Here is a 16299-nt window from a genome sequence, read left to right on the forward strand (position 1 = left end):
ATATATTGAAAATATGAAAGGCTGAAAGTAAAATGATGCAAAAAAATATACTAAGCAAACATTAATAAAAAGAAAGCAGCTACATTAATTAGACAAAGTAGATCTTATGACAAAACACACTACTAGAGATACAGAAAGTACCTAATGATAAAAGCACCAGAAATATATAACAATTCTAAATGTGTATATACCTATACCATGGCCTCAAAATATATTAATAAATATAACCAAAGTGACTTATATTAAATTTCATCCAAAAATAAACCCAAGAGACAATATAGTTAAAAACAACAGAAAATCTATTATTACATTATTTATAAATTAAAAATTACAACTGAGGACATAAAAGTGCTCACTTTAGCAGCACATACACTAAAATTGGAACAACACAGAGAAGATTAGCATGGCACCTGCACAAGGATGACATACAAATTTGTGAAGCGTTCCATATTTTTACATAGAGAACAGACTTGTGGTTGCCAAGGGGGAGGAGGGGAGGAGGGGAGGGAGAGAGATGGGATGGGAGTTTGGGCTTGGTAGGTGCAAACTATTATATTTAGAATGGATAAACAACAAGGCCCTAACGTATAGCACAGGGAACTATACTCAATATCCTGTGATAAACCATAATGGAAAAGAATATAAAAAAAGAATGTATATATGTGTATAATTGAGTCACACTGCTGTACAGCAGAGATTGGCACAACATTGTAAATCAACTATTCTTCAATTTAAAAAAAAAGAAAAAAGAACATAAAAAATATTTCCAGAAGATATATGCACAAGAGTGTTTTGTTTTGTTTCGTTTTTTGGCCACGCCACGCAGCTTGTGGGATCCTAGTTCGCTGACTACAGATTGAACTTGTGCCCTTGGCAGTGAACGCTCGGAGTCCTAACAACTGGACCACCAGGGAATTCCCACAAGAGTGTTTACAACAGAGGAAAAGTGGAAAAAATTAAATATCCATCACCAAATTGTTTGTTACATAACTTATGGAACGAAAATAGAGTGCACAGACCAGATAGATTTACATACATTGACATATATATCCATATGACCACAATTTATTACTGAATGGAAAGAAAACAGATTGCAGTATATCGAACAATTCCATTTATGTTTAAATATATATGTTCATATATGTTTAGAAGGTATCATGAAAGATACCCTTAAACTAGGGGATGGGAAACTATGGCCCATAGGCCAAATTCTGTTTTCCAAAGTGCCATCAGAATACAGTTATGGCCATCCATTTACTTCTTGTCTATGGCTATTTTTGGCTACAATAACAAAGTTGAGTAGTTTTAACAGAGACTGTTGTCCTGCAAAGCTAAAAATATTTACTCTCTGGACCCTGAAGAAAAAGTATGTCTACCCTTGTACTAAACTATGAATTATGGTTAAGGCAACTTGTTTTTTATGCCTATGTATCATTTTGAGTTTTTAAAAATTATGTACTAGCTTTAGAAACTTAAACACATCTTAAAAAGCATTGATAAAAAAAGATTAAGAACTCAGGAGAAAGAAAACTGTGTGAACATGGCTTTTATCTTTAAATCTCTTATGGGTCATGATGTGAACAACAAATTGTAGCTCAATCTAAGGAAGACTTTTCTGACAGAGCTGTCTGAACATGGAAGATAAAGAACTTCCCATTACTGGAAAAGCAGATGACTTCAAAGATTCATTCAAAATCTGAGTTCTATACAGTGAAGCACCATTATAAATGATATAGATTGCTAGGAAGCAAAAGCATCACCTGGCCACAATGAAAACACAAGCTGAAAGTAGGATCATAAATCAATGAACATGCAACTCTGACTAAATAAGCATATAAGCATACCACAGAGATGTTGTGTGTTTGGTTACAGACAACCACAATAAAGCTAATATTGCAACACAGGGAGTCACACAATTTTTTTTGGTTTCCCAGTGCATATAAAAGTTATGTTTACAGTATACTATATTCTATTTAGTGTGCAATAGCATTATGTCTAAAAAAAAATCAATGTTCCTGTCTTAATTAAAAAATACTTTATTGCTAAAAAAAATGCTAGCCATCATCTGAGCCTTCAGAGCATAATAATCTTTTTGCAACAGTAACATCAAAGATAACTGATCACAGATCACCATAACAAATATAGTAATTTGGTAATAATGAAAAAGTTTGAAATATTGTGAGAATTACCAAAATGTGACAGCATGAAGTGAGCAAATGTTGTTGGAAAAAAGGAGCTGATAAACTTGCTTGATGCAGGGTTGCCTCAAACCTTCAATTTGTTAAAAAATGCAGTATCTGTGAAGCATGATAAAGTGCAATAAAACGAAGTATGTCTGTACTGTCTCTATAGTTTTGTCTTTTCCAGAATGCCATGTAGTTGCAGTCACACAGTACTAGTCTTTTCAGATTGGCTTCTTCCACTTAGTAATAAGCATTTAAGATTCTTCCATGTCTTTTCATGGTTTAAGAGCTTATTTCTTTTTAGCGCTGAATAATACTCCACTGTTTGGATGTAACACAGTTTATTTATCCATTCACTTACTTAAGGATGTCTTGGTTGTTCCCAAGCTTTGGCAATTATGAATATAGCTGCTGTAAACATCCATGTGCAGGTTTTTGTGTGGATATAAGTTTTCAGCTCATGTGGGTAAATATTAAGAAGCATGACTGCTGGATTGCAGGGTAAGAGTATGTTTAGTTTTGTAAGAAATTGCCAAACTGTCTTACAAAGTGGCTGTATGGTTTTGTATTCCCACAAGCAATAAATGAGAGTTCCTGTTGCTACACACCCTTACCTCACAATTTGTCAGTGTTTTTGACTTTGGCCATTCTAACAGGGTACAGTGCTATCTTGTTGTTTTAGCTTGTGATCTACTATTTTAAAAATCCATATTTGGGAGAAGAAAGTAGAAATTCTGGATGATAACTGTGGATTTGTCTACTTCTTCTTGCAGCTATACCAGTTTTTTTCTTCATGTAATTTGAATCTGTACTGTTCAGTGTATAAAGGCTTAGAATTGTTACATCTTCATGAATAGATCCTTTTATCATTACATAATGGCTCTCTTTATTCTTCTTCATCTTATATTAATATAGCCATCCCCTTTTTTTTATTGAGTTAAATATGTCTTTTCTTAAAACTTTATTTATTCATTTTTTTTTTTTTTTTGGCTGAGTTAGGTCTTCATTGCTGCGCGTGGGCTTTCTCTAGTTGAGGCGGGCGGGGGCTACTCTTCATTGAAGCGCGCGGGCTTCTCACTGCAGTGGCGTCTCTTTTGTGGAGCACGGGCTCCAGGCATGTGGGCTTCAGTAGTTGTGGCACGTGGGCTCAGTAGTTGTGGCTCGCAGGCTCTAGAGCGCAGGCTCAGTAGTTGTGGTGCACGGGCTTAGGTGCTCCGCGGCATGTGGGCTCTTCCCGGACCAGGGCTTGAACCTGTGTCCCCTCCATTGGCAGGCAGATTCTTGACCACTGCGCCACCAGGGAAGCCCCCACTTTTCTTTTGATTAGTGTTACCAAAGTATATATTTTTCCATCCTTTTAATTTTAACCCATTTGTATCTTTATTTAGCATGAGTTTCTTATAGGCAGCATAGAGTTGGGATTTTATTTTATTTTGTTTTGTTTTATTTTATTTTATTTTGTTGTGCTGGGTCTTAGTTGAGGCTTGCGGGCTTCTTACTTGTGGCATGTGAACTCTTAGTTGTGGTATGCATGTGGGATCTAGTTCCCTGACCAGGGATTGAACCCAGGCCCCCTGCATTGGGAGCATGGAGTCTTAACCACTGGACCACCAGGGAAGTCCCTAGAGTTGGGTCTTAATTTTTAAAAATTCAATCTGGACAGTCTCTGTGGCAGTTAATGAATTCACATTTAATATGATTTACATGTACTATGTTTTGGATTATTTTTATTATTCCACTTTATCACCTTTATTGGTTTATCAGCTGTAACTCTTTTTTTGTTTAGTGGTTACCTTAGGGCTTATAGTATGCATCTTTAACTTATTACAATTATCTTATCTTCAGTTGATATTCCACTTTGCTTATAGTATTAGAACATTACAACAGTATATTTACACTTCCTCTTTCCTCCTTTCTGCTTCTGTTGTCATACATTTTACTTTCACTTAAGGTAGAAACCCCAAAATACAGTATTATTGTATTAATCAACACAACTGTTAAACAGATGACTGTATTAAACTAGCATCTTTTAAAGAGATTTAAAAATAAAAAAGTATTTATCTACAGATATGCCATTTCCTGTGGTATTCATTCCTTTGTGTAGATCCATAATTCTATCTGATATAATTTTCCTTCTACTTTAGCATTTCTCACAGTGCAATTCTGCTGGTGATTAATTCCTTCAGCTTCTCTATGTCTGAAAAAGTCTTTATGTTGCCTGTGTTTCTGAAAGACATTATCACTGAGTATAGAATTCTAAGTTGATTTTTTTCAGTACCTGAAAGTCATTGTTCCACTGTCTTCTGGCTTGTACTGTTTTGAATGAGAAGTCTTTTATTCTATTCTTAACTTTGTGTCTTTTCCTCTGGTCACTTTTAAGATGTTCCCCTTATTACTGGTTTTCAAGCAATTTGATTATGATGAATATTTGACATAATTTTCTTCATATTTCTTATTCTGGGGGTTTACTGATCTTGGGTATGTGGGTTTATAGTTTTCATCAAATTTGGAAAATGACCAGTCTTTATTTCTTCAAATATTTTTGTGCCTCCCTAGTCCTTCAGGGACTGGAACTGGACATAAATTGATCTTCTTGAAGTTGTCCCACAGTTTGATGATGCTCTGTTCATGTTTTTTACTGGTCGTGTGTGTGTGTGTGTGTTTCATTTCGGATAATTTCTGGGACTATGTTTTCAAGTTTACTAATTTTTTCCTGCAATGTCTAATGTGCTATTCATCCCTTGCAGTATAGTTTTTCCTCTCTCACACTGTAGTTTACATCTTTAAAAGTTCAATTTGGATTTCTTTAAATATCTTTCCTCTACGTCTTGAACACACAGATTATGGTTTTAATAACTTTTAATGACCTACTGAATAATGATGTCAGCTGTGCTATGGATGGGTTTCAATAGATTGATTTTTCTCATCATGGGTCAACAATTCCTGTTTCTTTGTGTGCCTAGTACATTTTTGCTGGATTTCCCAGTACTTGTTGGGTGCTCTGGGACATAGTTAAGTTGTTGCACACAGTTTGATCCTTTCTGGAGGCTTGCTATTCAGTTCTGTAAATGGGATCAGATCAGCCATTAGTCTAGGGTAAATTGTTTTCTCTGATGTGCCGATGCCCTTCTGAGCACTCTGCCTGATGCCCTTTGCAGTACAGGTTCTCCACTATGACTGGTGGACACACAGAGTCTGCCCAGCCTTTTCTAGCCCAAAGGATTTTTTCTTTTTGTCCTTCATGGTAGTTCTTTCTCAAGTGTTGAGTAGTTTACTCATACAAATGTGCTAATCATACTCGGTTGAAGACTTGGTATCTTTGGAAGTCTTTTTCAGGGTAGCTCTCACCTCCCTGTGCTCTGCTCTGCAAACTCTTGCCTCTCTGGCATCCCCAGGACCCCAGGTTTTTTTTTTTTTTTTCAACTCAGGGAGATTGTTGGGCTCTGACTGGGTCCTCACCCTGGGCTTCAGCCTCGGCAGGAACTCCCTCCAGGCAGTGAGCAGGAGCTCAACTTGGATTTTCCCCCTCTCAGGGACTTCTGTTCTGTGCTAATCCATGGTTAAGGTTTGAAAAAGTATTCATTTCTCAAATATGTTTTTCAGCTTCACCATGTGCAGGGCCCTGTACTGCTCTTGAGACCAGCTGATTACAAGTTACTCTTTGTCCCTCTTACCTCTTTATAACTGATACTAGTTTGCTGTTATTTTTATTTGGTGCAATTATGCTCTTTCCCCCCAACAAAGAAAATTATAACACTAGAGAATAAAATAATAAAATATAAGAGCTGGGAAAATGAATTGTGGCTGATGTTAGTCACAGAATGACTTGGCAGAGAGGTGGAGAGAAACCTCCTGAGTAACCTCTGAAAACCTACAACACAGTGGTCCAGAGAGGGGTCGGCAAACTATGGCCTGGGGGCTAAGTCTGACCCACTGCCTGTTTTGGAATTTGTGTACACAATTGTGTACATATTGTCTACTTTCATGTTACAAGGGTCGAGTGGAGCAGTTATGACAAAGAATGCATGGCCTGTAAAACCTAAAATATTTACTATATGGTTCTTTATAGAAAAAGTTTGCTCATGTCTGGTCTAGCAATAAAGTACTAAAAATTATTTGATTCTGACAGAAAAATTCTAAATTCTGACTTGGCAGTAATACTATAGCATAGAGCCCATATATTATATGTGTTATATCTCACAGACTTGCTGCTGAGGGATATAGGCAATTATAGGCCAATTTTCAGAGGTAAAAATTTAGTCACTAACTCTGAAATTCTGTTTCATTCTCATCCTAGGAATCAAATAGTGAAAAAGCAAGCATGAAGTTTTCAAGCTTGTATTGTTTTCTTCTGCTTCTCATTTTTCAAACTGACTTTGGACAAAATGAAGAAACTTCTAGGAAGGAAAGAAGGAAGATGTATTATAGAAGACAGAGAAAAAGTTCCTCGCCCATCCACAGATCCAGTAGACAGCTTGGAATTAAGCAAATGAGGATAGTTACACCAGCAGCAACACTTCCCATGGTTAACTTGGATTATAGTACGGAGGAAAAGTTTGAATCCTTTTTAAGATTTCCTGGAGTAGAATCAAGCTATAATGTGTTACCAGGTAAGAAAACAGTAGGAGAGAGGAAGAGAGAAAAACTCCAAAAAGAGTTAAATTTTTTTAAAAAAAATTCAAGTTATTATATTATCTTTTGGTTTAATCTACAAAGATAAATTTTGAAATAATTTAAAAAACCATTTATAGAATATACTTATAATACAAATTATTGTAAAACAGAAAAAATATTACTTATCCTATAACTACATTTATAAAATCATAGTTACTATTTTGGTTTATTATTTCTAGTCTGTTTACTATGCCATGTATTTAAAATAGTTGTAATCATAATATAGTAATATACATGTCAAAACTGCTTTTTCATTTATCATGATAGATCATCTAGGATATAGAAATAAATGATTCAGATAAGTCTATGAACTCATGGCTATTAAATATTTTCAACCAAACATGAAGTTAAGCCACTGTATTTATTTTATATAGACCAAACTACTGAATTTTTAAAGTTTGAAAAGATTGGAAATTCTTCCGAAGATTTCAACTAGGCATTTTTAAACACTAATATTTAATGGTCCACATTTTTCCAGGTTTGGAAGGAAAAAGTAATTGTATTATACATATGGTACCATTACATAAAACTTTCAAAAGACAAAAGAATGTATCACCACATAATGTTCTGTGACCAATACTTCATACATTGTCTCAAGAAAACCAAATGCTTCTAAATGATGTTATTTCCACGAAGTTAACAGAAATAACATACAATTACCATGAAAATAGACGATTTAGGTCACATTTACAACATGATTGAGAGAAGAAAGAGACTAGAGGCAGGGAATTTAAAATGATGATTATAGTGAACCCATAACTCTTAAAGAACGATGAGGTCAATTTCCCTAATTAAGTGGAAAGATATCCAAGCTATAATAATAGAAAATAAAAAGGTTGAAAAGTAGTATGCATAATGTGATCTGAAATCTGTTTTAAAAAATATGCAGTATAGGGTGATGTGCATTAAAATGTATAGAAGATGTATACTAAAGATTTCTAAATTGTCCTAAAATGTTTTCCAGTGGTCTTACAGTACTTTTTTTAAAAATTGTGGTAAAATACACATGACATAAAACTTATCATTTAACTATTTAAAAGTGTACAATTCAGTGGCATTAAGTATATTCACAATGTTGTGCAACCATCACCACTATCTCGTTCCTGAACACTTTCTTCACCCTAAAAGGGAACTACATATATATTAAGCACTTACTCCCCATTTTCTCCTCCCCCCCAGTCCCTGGCAACCACTAATCTTTCTGTCTCTATGAATTTGCCTATTCTGAATATTTACCATAAAAGGAGTCCTATAATATGTGGCCTTTGGTGTCTGACTTCTTTTACTTGGCATAACGTTTTCAAGGTTCACTCATGTTGTACGGTGTATCAGGACTTCATTCCTTTTTTATGGCTGAATAATATCTCATTGCAGAGAAATACCATGTTTTGTTTATCCTTTCATCCATTGATGGATAACTGCGTTGTTTCCACCTTTTGGCTACTGTGAATAGCACAGCAATGAACATTTGTGTACAAGTTTCTACCTGAATTCCCGTTTTCAGTTCCCTTGGGTATATACCTAGAAGTGGAATATAAGATACCTAGGAGCTGGGCCATGTGGTAATTATATGTTTAACTTATTGAGAAATTGCCAAATCTTCCCCACAGAAGCTATATCATTTTATATACCCACCAGCAATATACAAAGACTCCAATTTCTCCACATCCTTGCCATTATTTTCCATTTAAAAAATATAGCCATTCTTGTGGATGTGAAGTGGTATCACACTGTGGTTTAATTTGTATTTCCCTAATGACTAATGATGTTCAGCATCTTTTTATGTGCTTATTGTTCATTGTATATCTTCTTTGGAGAAATGTCTATTCAAGTCCTTTGCCCATATTTTAATTGGGCTGGCTTTCTGTTGTTGAGTTATAAGAGTTCTTCACGTATATGCTAGATATTAGACCCTTATCAGATATTATTTGCAAATATTTTCTCCCATTGTGTACATTGTCCTTTCACTTTCTTGACAATGTCCTCCAATGGACCAAATTTTTAATTTTGATACAGTCCAATTCATCTATTTTTTTCTTTTGTTGCTTGTGCTTTCGGAATCATATCTAAAAATCCATTGCCAAATCCAAGGTCATGCTTTATTTTATGAATATTATATTTTAGATCTTATATTTAGGTTTTGATCCATTTTGAGTTAATTTTTATATTTGGCATGAGGTAGGGGGCAACTTCATTCCTTTGCATATGGATATACAGTTGTTCCAGCACCATTTGTTGAAGAGACAACTTTTTTCCCCATTGAATGGGCTTGGCACTTTTGTCAAAAATCAATTGGCCATAGATGTAATGGGTTTATTTCTGGACTCTCAATAGTCCACTGGTCTATATGTTTATCCTTATGCCAGTACCATACTGATATAAGCTGATTATTGTAGCTTTGTGGTAAGTTTTGAAATCTGGAAGTGTGAGTCCTCAAATTTTTTTTTTTCTTTCAAGATTTTTTTTGGCTATTTGGGGCCCCTTATAATTCCTTATGAAATTGAGGATTAACTTTTCCATTTCTGCAAAAAAGGCTGTTGGAATTTTGATACACTATAGTACTTTTATAATCAGGAGACAACTCCTGATTATATCTATTTTTTTTCCAGGGGAGAAATTGGATGGGTGGGATTAGTTTACTGTAAGTATCCAAATGAGAGATGGGTAGGGCTTGAATAGGGCTGACACAGCAGTAAGGGAAAGAAGGGGACAAATGTGAGAGCTCATTTGCGGGGACAGTGGCTCAACAGATGGAAAAGAGTTATCAGGAATAACACTAGGATTGGAAGGAAAACATCCCCTCTAATATTCAAATTGACTGTCTAATGGCCTGCTTAGTTGACACACTTATCCATGTATCTACAACACCATATGTAGAGAAAACAATATACTAAAACCCACTGCACTGTGTACTTTAAAAGGGTATTTGAATTGTATTTCAATAACACAACAATTCTAAAAAAAAAAAGATTGATGCAATGTCTCATCGAGAATTCAACGTAAAAAGCACCACAAGCATACAGTCTGATTTCACCTCTCCATCTGCACATCAGGAAGGGTACAATGTGGGCTCATTCATCATTAGTGCTGTTCCAGCTCTCTGCTCTCTGGCACGTGATGGAACTATACTGCTTTTTCTCTTCTGAAGTTAGATGTAGCCATATAATTTGCCTTGGTCAATGTAATTAGACATGTTTAGAGGTTGTGTGTTATTTGCAACCTCACATTCCCACTGCTGCGGCCATCAGGGCAGCCTGCTTGGAGATGAAGCCTATTTTTTGTCCTGACAAACAATATCTACATTGGACACCTAGCAGGAACAAGAAATAACTGAGATTTGGGGGTTGTTTGTTGCTGTTGTATAACTTAGCCATCCTGACAGATGCAGGATGGAAGTACGATTCAGGCTCAAGTTACCATGAGGAGGTCACTCTCAGAGCCTAAGTAAGAGGGGTTGAGAATACAGCATGTGAAAAGCATTTCAGAGGGTTACATCTGTAAGATACTTTTATCCTATGCATGAAAGAACATAGAATGTTATTCTTGTGTGGCTCTATCACATTGGGCTCACTTCCATTCACAAGTGCTAGTAACCATACAAGGAATTTAAATGTTACTGTTCTTTTCTAGGAAAGAAAGGACACTGTTTGGCAAATGGGATGACCATGTATAACAAAGCTGTATGGTCTCCTGAGCCCTGCACTACCTGCCTCTGCTCAAATGGAAGAGTCCTTTGTGATGAGACCAAGTGCCACCCTCAGATGTGCCCCCAAACAGTTACACCTGAAGGAGAATGCTGCCCCGTCTGCTCTGATACTGGTACAAATATTTAGCCCAAACAAAATATTACATGTGATTTAGTCTTTAACTTCCATTTGTTTTTATTTTGTCACTACCTTAAATTTTAAATTATGATAAACTAGTCATCAGGGTACTTAAAATATTGGCACAATGATGATAAACATGGAAATTATTTGGGAAATTGCATGATAGGGGAGAGAAAAATAAAACGTCTTGGCTTTAGAGTTCTAGCTCTATTAGAATGAGTAAACTCAGACCAGATCACATTCCACATTTGACTCACAGCATTACAGATGTAGTGATAGAATTTACATAGCAAACAGCTCCCATGTTCTTAGTATGCGTGAAGAGCTCTGCTTAGTTCCTTACATGCATTATCTCACTTAATTCAACTCAGTGTGTTTACAGTTATTAACCCAAATGAAGATGAAGAACTCATGGTGAACAAAGGGAGGAGTGGCTTGCATCTAGAGAGAATAAAGCCCAGTTTTCCCAGTCTATGTGCAGTCATTACTGCTCAGGTAATCCTAGGGAAATAAAGGGCAATGGCCCTGGAGCAGTGGCTTTCTTTTGTGGCACTGCTGTGCACAGAAAGATCACACTATGAGGTTTTGTTGGCTGCTCACTGTGCCTTATCCTATGAGGCTGATGCAGTAGAGGACTCTAGGGAGGAAGCCTCAGGACTCCTGCAAGAAAAGCCTGGCCGATAGCTTATGAAATAAATAAATACGTGTTAAATAATTCGATGGGAAGGGATACAGATATTTTCTGTTGCCTATGATCAAGGTAGATTGTTTCCACGCACACAGGATGATCACAGGGTGGTTACCTACAAAAGTCTCCTACCAGGAAGAACTTCAGAACATTTAGGAACTGTATTTTGGTGTATACTACTAATTATTTTACTAAGCTATTATGACTTTAGAAAATGTTAGAAAACAAAAGTGTTTAATGAAACGGACTCCTTGGGATATGAAACACAAGATTTATAAAGGCAAGATCCAGAAATTCTCAGACATTTTTCAAAGGACTTGAACTATTATTCTTGAAATGCTGTGGTTATTTTGGAAAAATAAACTTGGATATACAGAAAAGATTTTAAATGTTTCAATATGATAGTTTTAGTTTCACTTTGCTAATTTTTTCCTATTCTCCTTTTGCATGTTCTGTCAGAGATGTGAAAAAAATAACTCACAAACTTTATAATATATACTGAATTGAAATTTCAAGTAATTCCTTCACATAATTATATTTTGAGTTCTTTTTTTGGGGTGATTTACGTATGGCATTAAATAAAATCATGGAAATGATTAAGTAAATTTTTATATTTTGATGAAAGAAAATCTATGTACTGAGCTCACTTTTCCCTAAAACTCTTCATTCGGAGGGTGAGTCTGAAGTCTGGTCTTTGTCAAGTCTTCCCCACTTTCTGCCAAAGATAATAACAGCTAAATACAAATGTAGATAAACTTTCTACGATTATATATTATGCTATCATCATCATGGAATAATAAAAAATACTCTTGTGCATATGTCTAGGTTAAAGAAACATCATTTAAGTCCAGGACGTCTTCTATAGGTCTCAAGCAGTAAAAATAATTTAAGTACAGAGTCTGGGAGGAAAACAGAAGAGAATTTTCTATAACTCTAAATTTCAGAGGATGCTTTTAGGCCCATGGAGCTGAAAGAAAATCAGACAGATATAATAAATCTATAAATAAAAGCCGATTTCACTACCATAAACAAGTAAAATGTACATCTCTTTCACTTTTTTATGTCTGACAGTGTACAAATTCTTACATTATCAATAAGCCCAATTAACTGAACAGTATCTACTATAAAGTTATCACATATGATCATACTACAATCTCACAATAGGACTGCTTATGGTAAGCAACATATGGTAATATTATTCCCTCTTTAGTCACCAGATAGCATGATACTTTAGTAAAAATAAGTATTAAGGCTCACAAGGAAAAACAAGAATTGCCTATAAAGTCTTACAAAACAGAAATAAAGTTTATTTATTTCTATTAAAACTTCAAACAAAGATTTCAAGATGCATTTCACATTTAAACTGCACTCATATACCTAGAGAGAATATTATTTACTAACCTAATTTTCACTATGATTTTTCCTTTCATTAATACCACAACTTGCCCCTGCTGTCTTCTCCTTATGTGGTCAGTAGCCTCCTATTTGCTACTCAGTAGTATAGCATTAAATGACAGAACTGAATTTTCTGGTGATTCTTCAGAACAAAGAGAACATACCAGTTTACTTCATAAGCAACAGCCGTCTCCTTGGGTGGAAATGCATCCAGCACTGAGAAAAGAGGAACTGCAATTTGAGGAGGATGAAGAAGAAATTAAACAAGATGAAGATAGGGAGCAAAAGGAAAAGATCCCTAGACCTGGAGATTGGGGGAGACCTCCCAATGAGGGACAGAGCAGAGAAGGGGGAGAGCAGAGACCTGGAGAGGAGGGGAGGCAGGCCCATCAACACAGAAACCCAGCAAGGGAGAATGAGGATGAGGATGAGGATGAGGATGAGGACGAGGACGAGGATGACGATGACACCGTCAGAGGAGATATGTTCAGGATGCCCTCTCAACTCCCAATCCCAGCTACCCCCAGAGGCATACCACCTCTGCCAAGCAGGTGCTCTCTGTCATACAAAACCATCTCCTGTATCAGCGCCGACCTCACACAAATACCACCGCTAACAGCACCAGAGATAACAAGTCTGGAGCTCATAGGTAAGAGACGTTGACGTTCGCTTGATTTTGTGGTTAACTCCCATTGTCCTATGAATGTTATATTTTAATTTTATAATATAAATTGACCCCAAACAGATTAATTTCACAATCTTCAAACATAAAAACTTTGCAGAAGAGATAGGTGTTTACTGCAGAATAGCACCGTCAGGTATAAAGTAAATTCCTCCAAATCAAACCATGATTTCCCATTGACTTTTTTCTAAAGCCAGCTTTATAAGGTATAATTTATATATAGTAAAACATTATTAGCATGTTATCCTTTGAGGTTTTTTTTAAGATTTCTTTTTTTGATGTGGACCATTTTTAAAGTCTTTATTGAATTCGTTACAATATTGTTTCTGTTTTATGTTTTGTTTTTTTGGCTGCAAGGCATGTGGGATCTTAGCTCCCCAACCAGGGATCAAACCCGCACCCCTTGCATTGGAAGGTGAAGTCTCAACCACTGGACCGCCAGGAAAGTCCCTGTTATGCTTTGAGTTTTGACAAATGCTTACAGTCAATAATCTAGATATAACATCTCCATCACCTCACCAAATATAACATTTCCATCACCTCACCAAATTCTCTCATGTCCCTCCTTTCACCAGCCCTGATGTTTTCTGTCTCTAGAGTACCTTTTCTAGGATGTCATAGAAATGGAATCATACAGTATGTAGCCTTTTCAGCTGGACTTCTTTCATTTATCATAATGCTTCTGAGGGCTATCCAGGTTGTTGCGTTTATCAGTAGCTGGCTCCTCCTTACTTCTGAGTGGCGTTCCATTGTTTGGATAGACCACAGGTCTCAGGTGAACAACATCTGGATTATTTCCAGTTTGGGGCAATTATGCATACAGTTGCTATAAACATCCACATATGGATGTTTGTGCCGACCTAAGTTTTCTTTTTCCTAGGGTATATACCCAGGAGTGGGATTGCCGAGTGATACAGTAAAAGCATGTTTAACTTTATAAGAAACTACCAAACAGTTCCTTAAAATGGCTGTGACACTCCTTCCAGCAATATCAGAGAGTTCCTGTTGTTTTCCCCCTTGTTTTAGCCATTGTGGTAGGCATGGAGTGGTCCAGACTTTTTGCCCATGTTCTTATAGGGCCAGGAAGAGCTCTGAGTGGAGGAATGGCAGGACAGATACGTGTGTAAGGCTGGCTGGTGGGGAGACTGGGACAATGAATGAGTCTTGGCGATAAGGCCCATGCTGGGGATGGCTCTGAAGATGCAGGGGTGAGAGAATCTGAGTGGGGTTTCAGATGTGTCTTGGGGGAAGTAACAGAAATAAACTACCACAGAAATAATAAATGATCGTATAAATAAATACTCAGTAGTCACAGCCTGACCCCTTTAATCAGGACAGCCAGTCTGCAATAGGACACTTCTGGTGTTATGGCCTTCCTGATACCATGTTCACATGATCTCCTAAGGAATTCTTCTCATGCCCAGAGTGTCCTGCTCCAGCAACGCCCCCTCCTTCTGTAGCCTGCATGCCAGGTGTGCTCTGCCATTAAAACAAAACAAAACAAAACAAAACAAAACAAAACAAAACAATTTGTGAAAGTCTAAAGTCTTATGAAAGATGAATGACCTATGCTCAGTCACAGTATCTTGGTTTTATAAGAAGGTCACCACATGATTTTTATAGTACTCACTATTTCTGATAAGCTCATTTTCTGTATTTAAAAATCGTTGACTACTGTACTTAATTAAATGCCAAACCAAAACCCCATAAATTAAAGCATGCAGGAACTTCTATAGATTGAAGTCACAGAACTATAACATAAGATCTAGAGGCAATCTGAGAGATTATCTCCCCAAGCTTCTTACTTAGAGGAAACTGATGCTCAAAGAAGGCAAGTCACATGCCCAAGATTTCATTGTAAAAAACAGTATATTTCTGGTCCAGGGTCTAGGAAATGTCATTAGGGAAATACAAATAACTATAAAAATCAGTTTCTATAGCACCTTCCATAAACACATCTTTGCTGTAAAATGCATAACGTTAACAGAATTGTCTACCAAACCACATCCTGGCTGTTTTAAAGCAGCTTCATCTAAAAGATGATGTACTAGAGCATGACAAGTCCTTAAGAGTGAAAATTTTGACCATATGAAATAGTCTAGTCCCAGTCTTGTTTTTTTTCTAAACACTCATTTTCTTATATAATACATACTGTCCTTGCTATAAGTATTGCGTTTTCCTCCAGATAAAGCTCTCTTTTGCTATCTATGCATGTGCATGTATACATGTATTTATAGGCACATAGGCCTAAAACACAATTGCTACGTGTCCTAGGCAATTCTATCACCTCCATTCCGGATGAAGCATTTAATGGATTACCGAATTTGGAAAGGCTTGATCTGAGCAAAAATAATGTCACCTCTTCAGGCATAGGTCCAAAAGCATTCAAGGTAAATAACATGCTCTGACTTCTAACAGTCCACGTGGATGGCTTTCTCATGACTTGTACTGTCAGTGGGTGGAGATGGAGAAGGAAGGAAAAGTAAAATGTTTTACTGGAGTTTTCTCTGAAGAAAGTTTCTGATGTCCCTAAACTGTATTCAAGTTTTATCTTGAATATAGTATATTGTTTTATAGGTTTCTAGCTGTTTATTCTATGCTTTGTCCTTAAAGCACCCACAACAGCATGAATGACAAAACTAATGTTTTGAATTTATAGAGGAGTTTCTCCCTAAGTAGCAGAAAACATGTTGAAATATGGTCTCTTAGTACATGAGGTATTTCTGGGAAAAAAGGAGAGCTTATCCGGAAACTCTATTAACATTTTCAGGCCAGCAAGACAAAGCTTCCTTATTTTGTGCTATCTGCAAAATCTGATAAAGGATACTTCAGCAGGAGGGGGTTCTAGAA

General features: G+C 36.3%; 2 protein-coding genes and 1 non-coding gene across 6 annotated transcripts in view; 2 read left to right on the plus strand and 1 right to left on the minus strand.

Annotated features, from left to right (window-relative positions):
* The window catches only part of CENPP (centromere protein P), a 228467-nt gene that overhangs the window by 43109 nt on the left and 169059 nt on the right, over positions 1-16299 (minus strand). The gene's annotated exons all lie outside the window — the stretch shown is intronic.
* The window catches only part of ECM2 (extracellular matrix protein 2), a 36325-nt gene that overhangs the window by 4423 nt on the left and 15603 nt on the right, over positions 1-16299 (plus strand). The window contains exons 2-5 of one of the 3 annotated variants that reach the window (XM_068553282.1): positions 6481-6793; positions 10488-10676; positions 12847-13416; positions 15724-15839. In XM_068553282.1, coding sequence (XP_068409383.1) covers positions 6505-6793; positions 10488-10676; positions 12847-13416; positions 15724-15839 — 1164 coding nt within the window. In that variant the 5' untranslated portion in view covers positions 6481-6504. The remainder of the gene's footprint in view (positions 1-6480; positions 6794-10487; positions 10677-12846; positions 13417-15723; positions 15840-16299) is intronic. The other 2 variants (XM_068553283.1, XM_068553284.1) reach the window with 2 other exon arrangements.
* LOC137771091 (U6 spliceosomal RNA) lies at positions 349-455 on the plus strand. The gene has a single exon (XR_011075306.1). It is a non-coding gene; the product is annotated as a U6 spliceosomal RNA (small nuclear RNA).

This window comes from Eschrichtius robustus, chromosome 10 (genome assembly GCF_028021215.1).
Source record: "Eschrichtius robustus isolate mEscRob2 chromosome 10, mEscRob2.pri, whole genome shotgun sequence".
In the NCBI taxonomy this organism is placed as follows: Eukaryota; Metazoa; Chordata; class Mammalia; order Artiodactyla; family Eschrichtiidae; genus Eschrichtius; species Eschrichtius robustus.